The sequence below is a fragment of the Melanerpes formicivorus genome, unplaced genomic scaffold (assembly GCF_026170545.1).
Source record: "Melanerpes formicivorus ecotype bairdi unplaced genomic scaffold, bMelFor1.0.p_v2 SCAF_11, whole genome shotgun sequence".
NCBI lineage: Eukaryota > Metazoa > Chordata > Aves > Piciformes > Picidae > Melanerpes > Melanerpes formicivorus.
This window is the reverse complement of record NW_027142363.1, coordinates 3,709,965-3,728,980: the sequence shown is the minus strand read 5'-3', so window position 1 is coordinate 3,728,980 and position 19,016 is coordinate 3,709,965. Positions and strand designations below refer to the sequence as shown.

Genomic DNA, 19,016 nt, shown 5'->3' with positions numbered 1-19,016 from the left:
GGCACAAATGTTTCCTACTACTATTACTGGGAAATTATAGCTCACAGTAGAAACCCCCAGCTTTAACAGTTCCAATAACTTTGAGTGAGACCAATTATTCAAGTGATCTTAAAGTTCAGTCTTAGACCTGGCTGTGATGAGAACGAATGCCACCATTGCTCTTTGGTATACACTTTTATTCACCTTTGTTATTGTTACTTCTTTAATTGCAGATAAAGTCACTGTAATTTGGAGTGGGTTTTAGAATCCTTCACATTTCTCTCCTCAGCTGAGGCATGGCTTTATGTTACCATAGCTAAGCCTTATACACACGATTAAATGTGTTGCAGTGAGATTTAGGAAGCTTGTTTTTCTCACATCTGCTGTCTCACATTTTCCATTCTTATAGGCAGTAGTTCTCCTTATTATTGTCCCATATTAGGTGCCAGATATGAATATGTTTTAGCTAAGTACAATTATTTTTCTGGTATCTCAGTATGTCAAGCAAGACCTTAGCTATCCCAGGGTGACTATCATCTGCATTCTCTACTCTAAGCACCATGATATATTCCAGGTTCAGCACAATTAATTTATAACTCTTGTCACCTTGCTTCATTCCTGCTGGGGTTCTTCGTATAGGACTATAAATTGTTAGCATTATGAATAACTGTAATAGGTGTCAGAATGGAGAATACCACCTCCCCATTTTTAATTTGCATGGGTTCATAATCCTGAGAGGCTTCACACTGAATTTCAGGTCTTAATGTCACCGAGCACAGACTCAGCACCACATCCTGATGTTGTAGATCTGGGAATGGGCAAAAGGCTGGCTCCCAGAACACTTCTGAGCAGCTGTCAGCACTGGGAATCATGCTTACCTCACCCCAGTCCCTGAATATTCAGGTCATCCAAAGGCACAGCAGGTTTATCTACATGCTTATGCCTCTGCTGTGCCTTAGTCACAGTTTGTCCAGATGGAGTGCAGGTAACTGGACTATCAAAGGCAGCAGCAGAACAAAAGGTGGGGGGAAAAATAATAATCCTTATCTTGATTAGTAGATGTAAAGTCCAGGGTGCTGATGATTGTGACCACAACTCACCTCTAACTGGCTTGGTGCAAATAAACATAGGATAAATATCAGACATATTGTAAAGCCCCCAAACAAGCCTGTGGATATTTTCTGGTTTAGCTCTAAACATTTCACACACCTTTATCAGAAATCAAAGCTGAAAGTGAACAGGTTACACCATGATGAGAAGCAATAAATGTTGAAAAAAACCACATCCTGTTCTGAAGCAGAGAGTGCAATTTCAGTGCCCTGGTCAGCAAGCTCCTGCACAAAAACCTGCCTTGTTTGAAGATTCTTAGACTTTTAGATATTTTGCATAAGAGCTGCTGATAAAAAACAAAATTTAACTAGTTATCTACTGTGTACATTTGAATGACGTACAAGAACAGTTTTGCTATAAAGCCACTGAAATCTATAATAGTTCTTTCACTTAGTAAAATACATGGGTTTCATTTTAAAAAAGAAAACTTTCTGAAGTTAGCTATCAATTTAATATTCTGGTATCCTCAGCCTTTATATGAATGAAGTTGTCATATATTAGTGCAGTACCAAGAAGGTAATACATAAATTAAAATCCTCTCTTTTGTGACAGATGAAAAGGAATTGTTATGACTTGTCCATCTGGAGACCACAGTATTAACCAGTAGGGCATTAGTATCAGGAAACCCAGCTTCTATTGGATTTTATGACTTTGACAATCAGGGACAATCAATTACTTCATTGACATTTAGATGGCACCAGTCAATCATGAGGATACATCAGAAGTACAGCCACCTGTTAGCACTGTATTACTGTCAGCAGGTTGCTTCACATCATCTCCTCTCTAACTCCAATAACCAGGGCCAACCATGGCTAGAGCATCCAAACAGCAAAAAGCTAAGGTTTAGAAAACACTGTAGATACTCACCAGATGTACTACTGCCTCTGTCTGAGCTGTTGTAGGATCCACCTGTATTCTGGTCGTACGACTGGTTGTACGGAATGGTTGGAGCAATGCTGTCATTTACTCGGTAATCTGCAAGTTTAACAGGATAGTTAATGCTACCCTTTATACATACCCTTTATACTTTTCTATACCTGCTTTGTAACACAAAGTAAGATCTCCTGAAAACAGCAAAAGAGAAATAAATTCTTTCTTGGAAAGGAAAATCATCCTATAGTCAGGTTTTAAGTGGGCACTTACTAGCTCCACAGTAAAAATGAAGTAAAGTTAAATCCTACACACAGGGTTGTCCCACTGCCTCTGCAACGATTAAGCCTCAATGGATATATATATGACATGTGTGAGCATTTTGCATATGAATAGACTGTCACCTTGATTGATTTTCCATGGTGTCTGATTAATTTACACATGCAGGGCAGCCAATGGACTGTGGTAGCTACTTTTTTGTGTTTCAAAGGTGACAAACCCACACAGCAGTCAGCCCTGTATTACAAGGGCTGAATGATCTGCTGGAGCAACAATGCGGCTCCCCTGAATTAGGTTTACAACAGAAGAGGTCTTTGTTTAATGCCTGCTGGATCCAAGAAGATTTCTATTTACACTGGGTCATGTAGGTTGCAGTTACAAGGCAGGGCCTTTTTTCACTAATGGCTGTTTCAGTAATTTCCTTCTCCAGTTCCAAAGCATTTGATATACACATGTTACTTTTAAATCTAGATTTGGCAACCCGATCTGTAAAACTTTATCAGAAGTAAAATAATCATCTGACAAAACAGCACTCTCATGCCAAAAGGGATTACAATTTACATAGAACAGAAAGGACCTGAGTTACTCTTCATATAGCAAATAAAACTGTGTCATAAACAGAACCACTGGACATAAAGTGACAATGAAACACAGCGTGTAACTCATCAAAACGGTTATTTCCCATCACAAAAGCTGTTAGTATAATCATCAAGATGGCTTTGACTTAGGAAATGAGAAAACCAAGATCAGAAAATTGACTCATAAAATAGCAAATCAAAAGAAAAAAAAAAATAAACAAAACTAAGAATCCAGTCCCCATCTGCTGCAGAAATGTTTGCGATAATGTAAGCATGGGAAAAAGAGCAAAATGATAAATTCTACACCAGAGTGTATTCTGTAATAGTTTCTCAGCCTAGTTGCATTCCAGACCATGCTGAAGCCCTACATACCACATGTGTTTACACAGAGGATAAACAGCAAATCAACACTCTGAAATATGTATATATAACTGTCAGCAGACAATGCTTTAAGGGGGCCTTTCCACACTACAGTATGCTAGAGAATATGCAGCTGTAATATACACAGTTTGAAAGATGCAGTATCTTCCAGGGTATAAAAACCAAACAAGCTTTAATTCCAAAGCAGATATGTAATACAGAGCTCATGAAAGAAAACATAATTACAAAAAATTACAGCTTTCACCCTCTAGTAAGGAGCCACAAACCCTGATTTTTCCCTTGACATAAACATGTCAAGGGAAGGTGTCACATTTTGCATTGCCCTTTGAACTCCTCTGTGAGTAGATGGGTCCAGAAGAGAAATCAACATTCCTGTAACGAAACGTATCTTTTTACTGGGTAACTTATCACTATGTGACCACTTGAGTTACAAGAATCCATGCAAAAAGTTCCAAGTCAGAATGGGTCCAGTTCCTAGGGATACTGTTTTGCAAATCAGGTTATTAAAAGAGGTTGCAGGTAGCCTGAAGAACTAGCAAGAAATCACATACCTATTTCTTCCAACTCCCACATATTATATTAAAGAAACATGCCCTCGAGGCCATGAAGGCACATTCTGCTCTTTCCCGTTAACACTGAAATCAATTTATTTTTAGCTTCTGGATCCACAGACTTCAGTCAGGGTAACAAAGGAGTTTAGCCTCCAAAACTGTGGGTGTTAGCATTGCCTCTCAATATATGAATTGAAGGCTTGCTAGGAACAAATCTAAAATGAACTGGATCACTCCATTTGAGTCCCCAGTGTACAACACAGCACAATTTTACAGAGTTTGATATGCAAAATTCCATTCGTTTACATGAACATGTAGATTTAATTAGTCTCCATCCACAACTGGGAAGAGTGGGTTGACCTATTTAAAATTTAAGGTAGAGTATAATGTGACTACCATGCATCTGGCTTATGAATAAAACATCGGGGCTCTGTCCTAACCAATCCCTTGCCTACTATTAAATTTAGATTAATCTCAAATCCATAGGAAATGCATTTTATTTAAGTCTTTTCTAAAGATACAGCTTGTTATTTTTTATCCTAAGTTCAATATCTGAAGGCGATTATGGTGCTAATTAACTTCCTGACACTGTTAACTGTGGATTCCTAAACCTAATGAGTGAGAGGCCTAAAAACACTACAGAAGTCTGTAACTGCTGAACCTGAAAGCTTTAGACTCCCAGCACTAGAAGGTCAAAACTCCTCTGATGCCTAAAGAGGAGAAACAAGCTAAAAGCTCTTCACCTTTGTTTAATTTGTTTTGCTCCATAATGTTGTACTGTATGGGTGCAACCTCTTGCTTTTGCTGAACAGAGGGTTTCCAGTGTTTCTCATTCGTTTCCCCGCTGCCATTGTTAACATTATTGCTGATATTTGACTGGATGAGTTGAGTGGTGGCATAAGGAGTGGGCTGCCCAGGCTGGCTGACAAATCTTCCATCCTTTAGATTTGGACTATTGAAGGTTTTCATCTCATTGATTTTGTTGCTGAGGTCCACGTCACCATATACAGTTGACTCAGGCAACATCAGGTTTGTCTGCTTGTTGTCCAGCTGATTGTTGTAATTTGCTATACAATCGGCTAACCACAGAGGAAAGAAAAAAGAGAAGGTCATTCTGTTCGCTTACACTGTACTTTCAATGAAATTCCCTTTAAAAATTTTTAAAGTGCATAACTACATGGTTTGCATCCATGAAGCAGAGATACTGTAATTAACTAAGTATTTTACAGAACATCATTTACCTTGTTAAGTGACTGCTTCAGAAGCAGCGGTCACTGTTTCAATTTGCTGCACATTCAGACCCTCTGAATTGTATCAGCAACGACTTACCTTGCTGGGCTTTTTCTACAGTGGCCATATGAACATTCACATTTTTAGACACTATTTTCCAAGCAGTGTAGATATCAAATCGATAACTGTGATTAAAATAGTTTGCACTGAAAGGAAAAACCAACCAGAACCGCATATGGGGAATAACTAAACATGACAGTCATCTTATGTCATCTCGACAGCATTTAGCCTTTCTTGTACTTGCAATAAGAAACAGAGATACAACAGATTTGTGTAAAACAGTCTGAAAATGATTACATATAAGAGCATTCAGGAGGAAGAGTACAATGTGAAAGGTAACTCAGTGCCTAGTAGCAAATCTTTATTTGACCATTGTTTCCTTGTACAGTCTTGTATTTTGGTTTGAAACAAAAAGACAGGAAAACATTCTGGTATTTTTGCTAAGTTTTAATTGCTTTGGATATTGCAAAACCAGAGATACCACAGAAATACCATTGTCCTGCATGCTAAACGTGTTACATAGACAGCATGAGTTTGTTCTTCTAACAGTTACTGCATCACGAGATCACCACTTATTGCACAGAGTAAATGAGACATATACTGATGCTCTGGCACTACTGTGTGAACCAGTGTGCCTGACTTTTGCATCCTCTTGGCTCTGCATGACAGCAGCTCCACAATTTTATATTCTTCCCCCTCTATCCATACCCAATCCACTGGAAGAATACTGAATGGAGTTAACACAGCCTGTGGGTCAGCAGTTAGAAGGCTTTGAGAAACCAGCATTCAATGATCATTAAGCAAAAGTTCTCATTTGCCAGCTGATTAATGCATCAATAATTACATAACAGTCACCATGAATATAGTTTTCCTCTTTTAACAGATGTGGTATTTATGCTAATGAGTTTGATTCAAAACCTGAAGTCCATTACCTGTGGCCACAATTAATTTATTGGAGAGAGTGCCAAGTGAAATTAAGTACAGAATTCAGGATTTGATCATTATATCAAATAACTACTAAATATAGAGTATGTTCAATCTCAAAATATAATCCTTAACACATACATCTTTAAAAATTAATAATCCTGGAATAGAGAAATAAAATACTACTTGAGGAAGAAAACCACTGATCCACACTTTTGGTGATTGAGGAACCGCATCAGAAGCTATCGCATACAGCTAATAATTGCATGTTTCGTGTCCCTCAGCTTGTGTTTTTTGAAGGCTTTACTGTCTGATACACTTTTCTTTCTTATGTGAGCTGTTACTTATTGCTTCACAGTCTTCAACTTCTTGATTTCTACTTTTTCAAGTGCTTTCATTTCCTCTTTTCCTCTCACCTACTAAAAGCATGCCAGTCTTACCTCCTTTCCAAGTCTACTCGATTGGGCAATTATATATCCATCATATTCTTCATTCCTAACACCTCATGCTTTGTTATAAGGCTTGCAGAGTCACTTACAATATGTTTTTACCTCCTTCCATTTCGGCCACATTGAATTTGTGTGGAGGGTGACATAATTAAGAGTATATTCAGTAGGCACACTTTTTTTTTTACAGACACATTAGAATTCCTTACATGAAAAACCAAAACTGGTTTAACTACATAACAGAAGAATTACTCTATACTTCCAGAACGAGACATTCCCATTCTGCAGACTTGGAAGAGAGTACTATACTTAAAAAATAATAATCAAATGCACAGTTACTTAGCATATTCACAGCTATAGAGGGGAATATCCAACTCTGTTGTTTCAGATCCTAAGGCAAGCCCAAACTGATATAATTAAGAGTATTTGCCAGATTTTCCAGAAGAGACAACTGTGAGCATCTTGTCTGACCCTCAAGCTCATAAGCTCTACTTCAAAGGAAGGAATTACTTTGCAACATGTCCAAGATTAATATAAAAGCTAAATTGAGCAAGAATCCATTGAAGCTCATGACAAGGTGTTATAATACTTTACAACCCTCAGAAATGTGCATTCTCTTCCTTTTCTGAATTTGTTGTTTCAGTTAGTAGAACTTGGTATGTCTGTACTTGCCACAGTTAAATATCTCTGTACTAGAAACCTTACGCAGTTATTTGTGGATGTGATATCCTGAGGCAGAGTAAGGTACAAGTCTATAATGTTAAAATCTTTCACCTTCCTCTGAAGCACCTGGCACTGGTTACTGTCAGACAGCATATTGCAGGAGATGAATTACCACCATCACATTATGGCTGGGTTCACATTAATTACAGGAGGTAATGCTGTTTTGCACTTACACAACCTCACTACAGGTAATCACAATTTCTCTCTGAAATGCTGGGAAACGCTGCTGGCAAAAACCAGCTAGTGATGCTGGTAGTATAGAAAAGACTAATTTTCATTCTTCATCAGTAACACAAACCAGGTTAATGGCTGTCCACTTGAAACAAAATGTGCAACAAGTAGAGCTTTCAGATATATTTCCCCAACTGTATTCCCATGGAATTCACAGGGATTTCTACAAGAGCACTCTGAGTCCTGCCCAAGCTCCCAGGAACTACCACTTAACCTAACATTTCCCAGTTGCTTTTAGAGTTTGAAATTAACCTTCTCATCCACATACCCTAAAAAGAAAATCAGCTATCCAATTTTGTACAGAATAGCAGCCCAAGGGAGGTTTTGAATGTTGCAAAGCAGGCTGACTATCTTGGAAGTACTGTAGCTGTATTTTATTTCTTGCTTCTCATCACACCCAGACCAGAAGGAAAATCTCTGCAGTCTCATTTTGGTACTTATCCTTCTCCATCCAAGCAACAAGGATATACAAAACAACTGCAAATTTACCTTGTCTGCTCTTTTTCAGAAGCTGAAACATGGCAGTTCAGCGTGGCTTTTGGTAACATTGAACTTTGCAGGAGCTCCTTCAGCCTACAGCTTGCTACAACTATCTAAGGGGAACTGACAAAAGGGATCTAAAAAGGGACCAAAAGCATAATCCTGACATAGAGGGAAGCCTATATAAAGTCTAAATGCACTGGAAATAAGAAGACAAACAAACTGCATGCTCTCTCAGGCTCTGAAAAGAAGATTCTTTAGCAAGGTAGAAACACAACTAACCTGGTCGACTGTACGTCGTAAGGTTGCTGTCACTGTTTCCGTTGCCAGAGGTGCAGCAGTTGATGGAGCAGTCATTATGATTGTTCCCTGTGTTAGGCCACGTATCTGCTAGCCATGGCTGAGTGGCTGGTTCACTGATGTTTAGGAGTCCTGGCCTTTAAAAATAGAGCTTGGTCATTTCAAAAGATTAAACACAAGTATTTTCAAATGTATTCTTCTCAAGAGGCTAGTTATCACAAAAATAATATCACATATTTAAAGGCTTGGCCATTGGAAAAAAGCCAGCTTGACTTGATTGGTTTCCAGTCTCCTATATAACCTGCTCCTTGATAAGACACTTTGAAGTGACCAACCATGGCCAATATCAATTCAGCTTGCTGAACTACACACTGGTGTGCAACCTTTACCTGGCCTTTTGTTTTGGGGCTTTATTACATTTCTTGTTACGGTATGGCTGCGTTTCTATTTATCTGTCCCTTCTCCCTTTCTCAAAGAAAGCAAAGGGAAAATGGGGAAATTAGCAATTAAAACAAAAAAATCACACATGGAAGCAAGATGGATATGTGGAAATAAGAGCTGAGCCTGAACGTGAATGCTTCCAAATTCTTGGTGACTCATGAAGTCAAGCTTTTCTCACCACTAGATAGTACTGCAGCAGGGGATCAAAGGGTTCAGCAGATTACAGAAACCTCTGTCTCTTGGGAGAATTTGGAGCTCACTAAGCATACTGAGCATGTGATACATCTTTGTAAAAAAGAGTAAGCCACTTGCTTAATCTTTATGTAGGTGGAACAGTAGCAGCTTCTAACCAAGTTTAAAGGACCTGGAAATACTCAAAACCATTTAGAATATTCAGATATTAATGCTGCATACTGACTGCATTTGCAATAAAGTGTATTCCTGCAATCAGCAGTAAGAAAGAGCATTCCTTGGTTTGCAAGCTGCTGAATTTTTCTACTAAATGTGAAAGATGCTCGAGTCAGTATTTCATGGAATCTTCAGTGACTCTGTGCAGTGGCATGCTATAACATCCCATATAAGCAGCATCCTCTGAAAGCTTAAAATTGCCCTTGATAGCTAAGGTGCTTTTAAAAAAGATCATTTTAGTCACTTTCATATATATATATATATATATATAAGAAAAGGAGCACAGTCTTTTTCATTACAGGATTTAACAGGCAACTTTCCATTTGAAATAGTGCAGATACTAGTCTCCATATGATTAGGCATGATGCTCTCCAGAAATACAATATGCTAATCCTCTTAAACTGCAAGTTGAGAACACAAACTGCATGCAGTTAGTTGTGGGGAATATAGGCTGCCAGTGCCTCAGGCTTAAGTCACAGCCTTGGAATGACAATGATCTATACGTGTATGTGTATATATTACTGCACTGTGTATGTCATCTGACAATTTAACACAGGAAGTGATGAAGCTTACTGTTAGGCCAACAAGCCAGCATACACTAAACAGGTGCTTTCTGTAAATCTGTAATGGTGCAGCTATGTAGTCCTGCAGGCTGGACTACATAGCTCTCTGATTTGAAATAATCTCTATTTCCCCCTACCATTCTGCACTTACAACGAAACTACACCTCAAGGCATTTGGAGGACACGAAGGTTTTGAGAACGTTTCAGCACTTTCAGGACCTGTGTACTGGCTTTTTGGATAGAGATTTTAAATAGCATTCACATGTGCTATCATATAAGAAACGTAGTGTGACGGACATAAGTAGAGGAAAACTCTAACTGGAGCAGTTTAAGTGGAAATGTAAGCAAGAGATGTTCGCATTACAGCTCCATAGCCTTGTGAAGACTAGAGATGGCATTTTCCAATAATCTCTAACGTTTGCAGAAAATGCCTGGAATCCTAGAATTACTGTACTGTGTCTGGGGTAGGGGTAGACTGTGTGAATACCTAGCTGCTGGCAAGAGTAAATCCACCACAACTACCATCACTTGAATCCTCTCTAGAAAAGGGATCACCAGAGAAATTGCTAGTTTTTCACCACAGAAGTGGGGTTTATGTTGAAATATATCATTGTGGCATCTTGAACTCTGAATAATGCCTTAATATGTTCATATAACTGCACTTGGCAAAAATGCTAAACCTCTCCAGAGCACTGCAAATATAATGTAAGGATGCAAAAACCCCAGATTTGGAAATTGGAGGGAATGATGTAAAAATAAGATGGCTATTTTTACACTGAAGAACTATGTTTCATATTCTACAAAATATGGTACATTATACATCTTGCAAGTGCTATATATGTAAATGAACAAAAGAAGCCTAGATGTCAGCACCCCGGATCAATTACACTGCTAGATTGTGGCACTGATCCTTAAAACTAGGACAGTAAAAAATGATGCTGCTTCTCCAGCAGGACTGAAATAACTGTAGATGATGTAGACAGTACTGGCTTCATTTTTGTCCTCTGAGTCTGTGTGAGTGTGCTTTGTCTAGCTTGTGCTACAGGAAGAGCGAGAAAGCACAGCGGCACAAAGAACACAAAGGGTGTTAACTGCGTATCTTTTTGAACAACCTTGTCAGGAAAAGAGAAGGCTCATCTCTGTTCTCTCCTATTTTCTCACTATCCTGGGGGGAAGGCAGCAACTCAGTGATTTACTGATTTATCCCTTCAAAAAATCACACGGTAACTGTTCTAGAGGTTTTCCTCCTTGATTTTATGGGTACAACAACGCAGCAGCATACAATGCTGGACAGAGGTATTTGGCAGCTGCTCTTAAGATGCCAGGTTCAGCAGCAGCAGCAGCAAGATTAGCCTCACCTCTGCACAGTATTCAAGCAGACAGGGAATGTTTAATTTTATGCTTAATCTTTACCATTACTGATTTTCCTACAGTCTTGCAAATTAAAAATCACAAGATGCCACTTGTGAAACAGGATTTGACATAGAAATTTATCACCCAGCTGCTCTTTGAGATTTTATAGTTTATTTCACTGTCATGCCAAATCTTTTACTGAGATGCTTATATAAAGGCTTGCTTGAATGTGACCTAGAAAAAAACGGATGTGCTAAAATGAAAGTGTGCTGACCTGCCTTTTTGCTAAAAATATCACTTTGCCTCCTGAAGAAAACTCTACCTCTGCATGAAAAAAAATGTATAATTTACTGTTTTGTCCATTGCCATCCAGGAAGTGACAGCTTAAACCCAGAAAGTGTGTGATAGTAAAATCCTTTCTCTGGAATGGGCTAGGTTCTCAAAGCGGGGGGCTTTAATTAGAAGCATACCTGGTTCCCTCTCCTCCTGTGCCTTGTCTCTTCTAAGTGATTCTCTAACAGTTTTGCATTCATAGCAAGTTTGGGTTTTTTTCTAAAGAGGCATCCTATAAGCTGTTTATGTCTTCAGCATTTTTTCCCCCCAATAAATGTTTTCTTCTTTGTACTGTTTGTGAACCGGCTATATTTCTTGATCTTCATAAATGCCACGACTTAATTACTTTTACTCCCTTAATCAGCTGGTAAACCGGTTATTTGGAAGTTAAAGTGCCCCCTCTGCTGCTCATTTGTTGAGCTGCAACATTTACAGATTAACAAAGCTGAACACAACTCCTTCCTTGGAAATAAAACCAAAAATTTTAGCCACATATCCTTCTTCTAAAGATAAAAATATATGGGACAAAATGTATACAATGACTTAGTGAATTAAAACACATATTTCCAAGTGATTATTCTGCATCACTTATAAGGATAATTGCATTCCTAGCATCCTTGAATGTAGTTGCACATGATTTATAGCTTTAAAAATAAACCACATAATTACCTGCCTCCACTGCTTACGGCCTCTCCTCCTCTCTGATATGTTACTGGAAAAGTTAAAGATAAAATAAAATAAAGGAATCATGTAAAAACCATAAAAGACTCCTTACACAGCAGCATTCCATTTGCCTTTGTTTCATTTTAGCCAAGACAATAAACACGCATTGTTTATACATTAATTCTGAGCCTCATTCTGCATGCTATTGCTTCAAGTGCAAGAGTATACACGATATTTGTGTTGCTAGATAACTGCTAGGCTTGGCTCCAACGAAGTTTTGTGTTTCATTTCTGTTCTGGAAAACACACACATGTATCCCTTATAGAAAGCAGCCAGAGATACAAGAGGTTTAGCTTAATGCAACTCTGATGGCTTCAGTGGAGTTCCTCTGTGGAAGAATTTATGTCATGAATGGCCAGATGCTACCTTACTGTTTTGGTAAGATTAAAGAGGTATCATGACTGTTTAACAGACCTTATTTCCAACATAAACAATGGCTTATTACAGTTGAACCTCCTGCAAAAACACATGATCTTTCCAAATATAACTGGACTCTGCTCATGGAACCAGACCCACTCTAGAAATCCACAGAAGATTCACATTTTATAGTATTTTACAATTGGATTTATTACTGATACTTTTCATTTAAAAAAATAATAAATTAATAAATGTATAGAACTTGGTTAAAAATGTCTGTTAGAAAAAGTACTTCCTCAATGAGAAGAAACAGTTTCCCTAGCATTTCAGAAGTATTACATGTTAATAAAGTGTATGCCCATATGCATTTATTTGTGGCATGGACTGCATATCCTTCACTGGAAGCATAATGGTTGAAAAGTTAGCTTTTAGGATGCAAACATCCCAGAAGAATTCTGCAGGCTTCAATTTGGTTTGGCAAAGGGTTAAGGAGATTGCCTCCCTGCAAATGCCGACAGATTCTACATTTCCCAGCTAGGAGTATGTAGCAAAAGAGCAGCCAAATTCTGGTCTTTAGAAGAACTCCAAACTAGGAGTCTGCAAGAGAGAGATAAATGCTGGCAGTGATTACAATAACAGGATTAAAATGTAGGATGCAGTGCTACAGGTAAGTCTGTAAGTCTTATAAGTAATGCTAAAGAAGAGGGTCTAGTTACATTTGAAGCCAGTGGAACTAATGACTGGGATCCCGGATTGAAAAAGCAATTTATTCTTTTTGTTTGCCTTTAAATGTTTTATGTACTTGGAGGTTGGTTGTTGTTGGGTTTTGTTTGTTTGGGTTTTTTCCCCCAAAATTTCTTCTTTAAAAATCTTAGTGCTATTTATTTTGCAACTCTGACACATTACAGAACTGTGATATTTTACTGTCAAGAATCCAACTGAGAAAACACGCATTAGATAACCTACCAACCTCTGCAGAATTTCAGTAGTGTGCTACAATTGTGATTGCAATAGAAGCCCTCTGTTAGGCCAATTAAAGTAACAGCATAATAATAATAGTTTGCATTAGTCTCCACTGTGGATCTCAAAAGACTTCAGAAACATTAAGGATCACTCTGACTCATGCCTAACAGTAAGCAACTCCACTAAATAGAACAGGATGACTTTGGAAATGTGGTACTATTCAATGTGATTAAAACCACATGGATAAGACTCTAGCTGATTACGATTAGGTCTGTGTGGATGCTAGCAGACAGACATGAGACTGCTTCATCTGTAGTTGCAACTTAGAAGGATGTAAATCAGCTGCTGCCCAAAGGCAAATTTAGTACAGTGCTGATTTTGAGCTACTATGTCCTGCTAAGCATCAGTGTGCAGAGAAGGGGGTAGGTGGGTTACCCTGCCTGGATATGTGTCCTGCAAGTCTCAAAGACTTCTTGTGAAAATAAGGGATTTAGACCAAAGCAAGAAGAAAAGAACTTGAGTGTTCTCCCAGGCTGTAGCTAGAAGGAATGTATACAGTATACTGATAGGTAGTGAATGTGCTGGATTTTATCTGCTGCAGAGGAAAAGCCACTGAGCTGCCAGACTGTGGGACTGACTGCAGGTCAGCTCTACAGATTGGAGAGGCTCTGACAGAGCTATGGCTCAGGTTATACAATATTTTGTACATTTCAAAGCTGAAAGAAACAGAAGATGATTTTAAACTCACCCTGAATTTGAAATGCATCTCTATTTATATAGATTAAGATGCTTGTTTTAAAATTTCATAGCACTTATACAGTTTTAAGGCTGCAAACAGAGAAATTTAACTGCTACAAGACTTTGACTTTCTGTATCTTCCAAAGCTAAAACCTTCTAGGTCACTGGATTAATGTAGACTCAAAGGAAAGAAAAGAAGCAAATGTTTCACCAACTATGATCCCTCTGAATCCCTTTCAAGTTAGCATCTGAGTTCTGCAGTTACTCCTCCTCCACCAGAAGCACCTTGTGCATCTTTAGATGCAGAAGGCCACACCACTCCATCACAATATGCAAAAAGAGAGCCCGGGCTGTACAGACTGACAGGACTGTACTTCCAATTGGCATGCTTGCACCAAGTGCTGTGCTGCAAAATGGTACACACAAACAGAAAGCAGTGCCAGCTACAAAGGAAACATAAGCTACTTGGAGAACAAAAGAACGATTCCTATCACTAATGAAACTGTATTTAAAAACCCTTCAGAACAGCTGGGCTGGTTATGTCAGAAAAAGAGAAACAGTATCACAAACACATGCTAAAGTAACAAAGAAGGGGGGAAAAGTGCAAATATATACCTGTTGGTGTGAAGGTAAAAGACGGGACTGAAAAATCAAAACAAAATACAAACTGGTTATTAAGCTGAAGAGAGAAAGGGAAACATACCACATTAGTATAAATCTAGCAGACTGCTGAACATAAAACAAACACATTAAACTAACCCAGCAGTTGAGTCACACTGATATAGAAATAAAATTGGCAATTTCAGAAGGAAGTTTGTCTTTGTGGGTTCTACTCTGAAAACAAAAAAACCCAAACAAACACACAAACACACCAAAAAACCCAAAACCCAAGCAAGCAAACAAACACAAACCCCACCAAACAACCCAAACCCCTTGATATTCTGTTGTGCTCCTGAGAGGAATGGACTGTGGTTTAGCCTTTCCAATACTCCTCAGATTGGTATTTTAAGTTTTAAACAAATCTAGCACACACAAGCCCCACACACTGTTAATTATCTTAGAATGCAGAATGACAAATCCCTTAACAAAGCCTTATCAAGGTCCTATTGAATCTTATCTGCAGTTCACTAAGTAAATGCTCATTACACTGAACTAATAAGCACACTTAAGCATTCAGTAAGGAAATAATAATCATATAAAGGAACAAAGAGAACTGCTGGTTTAGCATCTCTGAATCAAGAATGGGACCAACTCTTATTGTAATAAAAACACTAAATTCTACTACAGCAATTATTTTTTGTTTCCATAGATGAGAATATTAAACAGTAATTATCTTTCTCTCCTAAGTAATCAAAAAAGGAAAGAAGGGGGGGGGGAAAGACAAGATGTAACACCTAGATGTAACACCTTTCTGCCTTTAAGAACAGGTTAACAACGGAACAATGGCATTGCTTGACAATCTTCACTCTCACAGCTACTATAAATCCTCTTTGGATCAATAGTCTCTAATCCAAACACAGAGCACTAGCATCATCTGCTCTTCCTATTAGCACATACTCCCCCTCCTGTTGACAACGCAGTATAGCTTTTCTATCACTGCTGGGCAGCAGGCAGCTAAGATTGCCCTTTTTGATCTCCTGACAGCAAAGACAAATGTTAAGAGAAACAATGAAATATTCACTAAAAGTAGCCTTGAGACAGAATTTGATCAGCAAACCTGTCACAGAAAGGAAAGAGAACTTGGCTAAGAAACTAACTGCTTAATGTTTACAATAACTCCAATGTTTGGGGGGAGTTCACAGTGTCTTCTTGTTATAATTCAGGATATGCTTTAGTTTTTTTCTCCCTCTTCTTAAGCTGATTCATTTCCAGGGATATGGCATGAAGAAAAAATGGAAAACCTCTGAGCATGTGCCCATTTTAGGCTTCATTTGTAGCACAGCTCTTTATCTTGGGAATTCCATTGCATTTTCTTTGAGTTGGGCCTTTTCACACAGTCCAGTTTAATTTAGCTACATTCAAAAATATAGAACCATAGCAACAAGAGGTCATGAAAATAGAAGGTGCATTCAAGAAGCTATTCAAGAGAGAATCAAGTGCCTCTAAATTAATTTTCAATCACAAGGACATGAAAAATAAATATCTTAAAACTACAGTCTTGTTACTTTCCTGTGAGCTAAGGACTAAACCTAGTTTAGTTTCTTAAGTAACTGAGGAACAGATGAACAGAGGTTCAGCTAAATGAAATCTTTATTGCTGCCACACGGAAGAACAACTTAGTTCTCAGAGCTTCTATTAATAAACTCTTCTGAGTGTGTAAGAGAGCTAGTACAATCTGTATGTGTGGGAGTAGTGAAGTATTTTAACAGATGTCAGGCCTGAAGCTAAATATATAAATAAATAAATAAATGCAAGACTGAAGAAAGTTTGGGCTTGCAGTGATGAGCTGATGCACGGCAGAGCGGCAAACTACTTTGCAATTTGTATTTCACTAAAGAGGGCCTTTTTCCCCTTGAAGAATACTCCATAATGGAGATGCAGAACCTACTTTTTTTCCTGTGTATTTTCAATAAAATCCTCACCAAAATATACAAAAGATGTTTTTACAGATACTGAAAAACACAGCTGTTTTGAATGTCATTAAAGTAACCATTTTTAAGGACAAATTGCATGCCTTCTGCTTAATCATAGGTACTGCTGAAAGCACAGTGATGTTAGTGTGAGAGAACTGTAGAAAAGCAGTATGGCAGCATGCTATTAGTAAAACAAAAACATCGCAAGCCAATGCAGCAGTATGTCAGGGGTTGTCTCATCTTAAGAAAGCCTAGCAGAACAAAACCAAAGGTGAAATTCATTCCTGATTTCTGTGGTTACAACTTGTCTCCAACCACTGTGCCGGAAATCTACCGCGAGCGGTGATACTTTCATAGCAAGGGAGGACACCCAAACTCTGCAATGCTCCAGAACTATTTCCATGTTTCCACTCACTCCTTTGCTATTTTGCCACTGCTTCTTTTTTTATAGCAACACACTGCTACTGTTTAAAAACATTTGTGGTATATTTGCCTATCACACATTCATTCTTGAAGTGACTAAAGAATGTTATCTCCTGACCCGTTTCATACATTAAGAGGTGTGTACATTTTAAGCTGAGGTTTATCTTTTGATTATTAAATATCAAACATTCTCTCTATCCCTTCAAAAAGCAGGACCTCACATTTTATGATGATTAATTCCAGAATGTATGGTTCTCACTCTAGGAGCACCTAACTGCTTTGAAATGTAATGAGTTGCAGCTTACTGAATTAGCTTTAAATCCAGGGCTTACTCAAAAGATTACTGAATTGGAAGAAATCAGGTTTGTATTCCAGAGGATCATCCAGGTAGATATTCTGGCTTTGTTTGTCACAGAGCATTCTGTAAAGCACTGCTTGTCCACTGACAAGCTGACATAAAAGGTATCCATAACATGAAAACAAAGAGTGTCTTAAGTTAGTCCCACTGCTGCCATTCTAATCAAATGCAGATGCAAGAGGTGATAGTCCCAGAATTCAGTCCCAGTGAATAGTCTTGCAGAAGCATTTATGAAATAGTCTTTGGAATTATTACTGACTATTGTGCTTTTGCACACAGCCACTTCACCACATCTCCCTGCTACACAGGGAAATGCCAGTACACACACCGAAAGCACTACTGTAATGTACACCACTGTTAGTATTCTTAGCAGCAAGCAAAGGACTGAACACAAAGGACAATGAGCTATGAACCACTTGGTTCATTTTCAGCTTGTACAGTGTCAGGTAGCAAGGACATATTGGAAGCTGCCAGCCTTTAATCCATCTTTATATTTCCCATTTGTAGGAGTGTCTTTATGAAATGCTAGCCTAGGTACTGATATAAAGTCTACCACCTTATGTAAATAGTGCTGGTTTCTGCCTTAGCTGACAGTATTGAAATAATTTGATAACTCCTCTTTTTAGAAAAGCAAGAGACTGATGATAAAGTATACATCCAGTAAACAGGCATTCAGCAGCCAGCAGACTGAAATATCAAATATGGCACCTTTTCTGATACCGGCATAAGTACTGGTGAGTCCATTGCGCTTCTTCCTGTGGCGGTACAACCAGATGCTGAAGACCATAAGGATAATCCAACAGGCTGCACCAATTCCAGCGATAAAGGCAGGCTGTTTTACTACATCAGAAATCTGCTGGGCTAAACTGACTTGATCTTCTGAAGACACAGGGTTTCCATGAGAATCTGGGAAAAGAAGACACCAAAACCAGTCAATTGATTTGAATAAGCAACTGTAAAAAGCAGCATGAAAGTAACTGCCACAACCACAGGCCAGTTTTTCAAAGTAAAATACTTAACATTGTTCTTCAGAATCTCTGTTTTTATTGGTCTAGATAGAAACAGTTTGCTTTCCATACAAGGAGCAAGTAAAAGAAACCTCAGGCATGAAACGTGCAGTGTGCTCTTTGAGCTCTACAAACAGGTAGAAGTCAGCTATCCAAGCATCCACTCATAACTCAAATCACAGGGTTACACATTCAAAGTACATTCACACGAGGTTAATATTGATGGATACATTTTCATTTCGCAGTTCCTAATCTTGTTTTACACAATCTGAAGTACCTTTGCAATCTCTCACTTCACCCTCAATTAAAAAAAGACTGAACATTTAAAAGGATGTAAAGAAGTAAAAGTACAAAATAACCAGTCCTGCTCTGTTAATGTCGATGACTTGGTAAAAACTGTCAAGCAGTCTCATTACTACTTAACAAGCAGTTGTTTTCAACATCAGTTTATCCTTAAATGTGATATGTTGAAACAAAGAGCATGCACTTTCCCACACAAATAACTTTTAAAAAAGAAAAAATCAGTATTTTCTGCCCTTTTGGAAATGAACTTTTGCAAGAACCTTCTAGGAAGAGCAGTAAAAATATTTGGTCAGTGATTTAAGAAGAGACTGGATGGGGCACTTGGTGCCAT

The 19,016-nt window shown here is 38.3% G+C and overlaps 1 protein-coding gene across 2 annotated transcripts in view; it reads right to left on the bottom strand.

Annotated features, from left to right (window-relative positions):
- The window catches only part of ROBO1 (roundabout guidance receptor 1), a 633,792-nt gene that overhangs the window by 24,447 nt on the left and 590,329 nt on the right, over nucleotides 1-19,016 (bottom strand). For both annotated transcript variants that reach the window (XM_068144423.1, XM_068144425.1), the window contains 6 exons: nucleotides 18,084-18,281; nucleotides 14,637-14,663; nucleotides 11,910-11,952; nucleotides 8,125-8,279; nucleotides 4,492-4,827; nucleotides 1,957-2,064 (listed from right to left, as the gene is read on the bottom strand). In XM_068144423.1, the coding sequence (XP_068000524.1) occupies nucleotides 1,957-2,064; nucleotides 4,492-4,827; nucleotides 8,125-8,279; nucleotides 11,910-11,952; nucleotides 14,637-14,663; nucleotides 18,084-18,281 (867 nt within the window). The remainder of the gene's footprint in view (nucleotides 1-1,956; nucleotides 2,065-4,491; nucleotides 4,828-8,124; nucleotides 8,280-11,909; nucleotides 11,953-14,636; nucleotides 14,664-18,083; nucleotides 18,282-19,016) is intronic.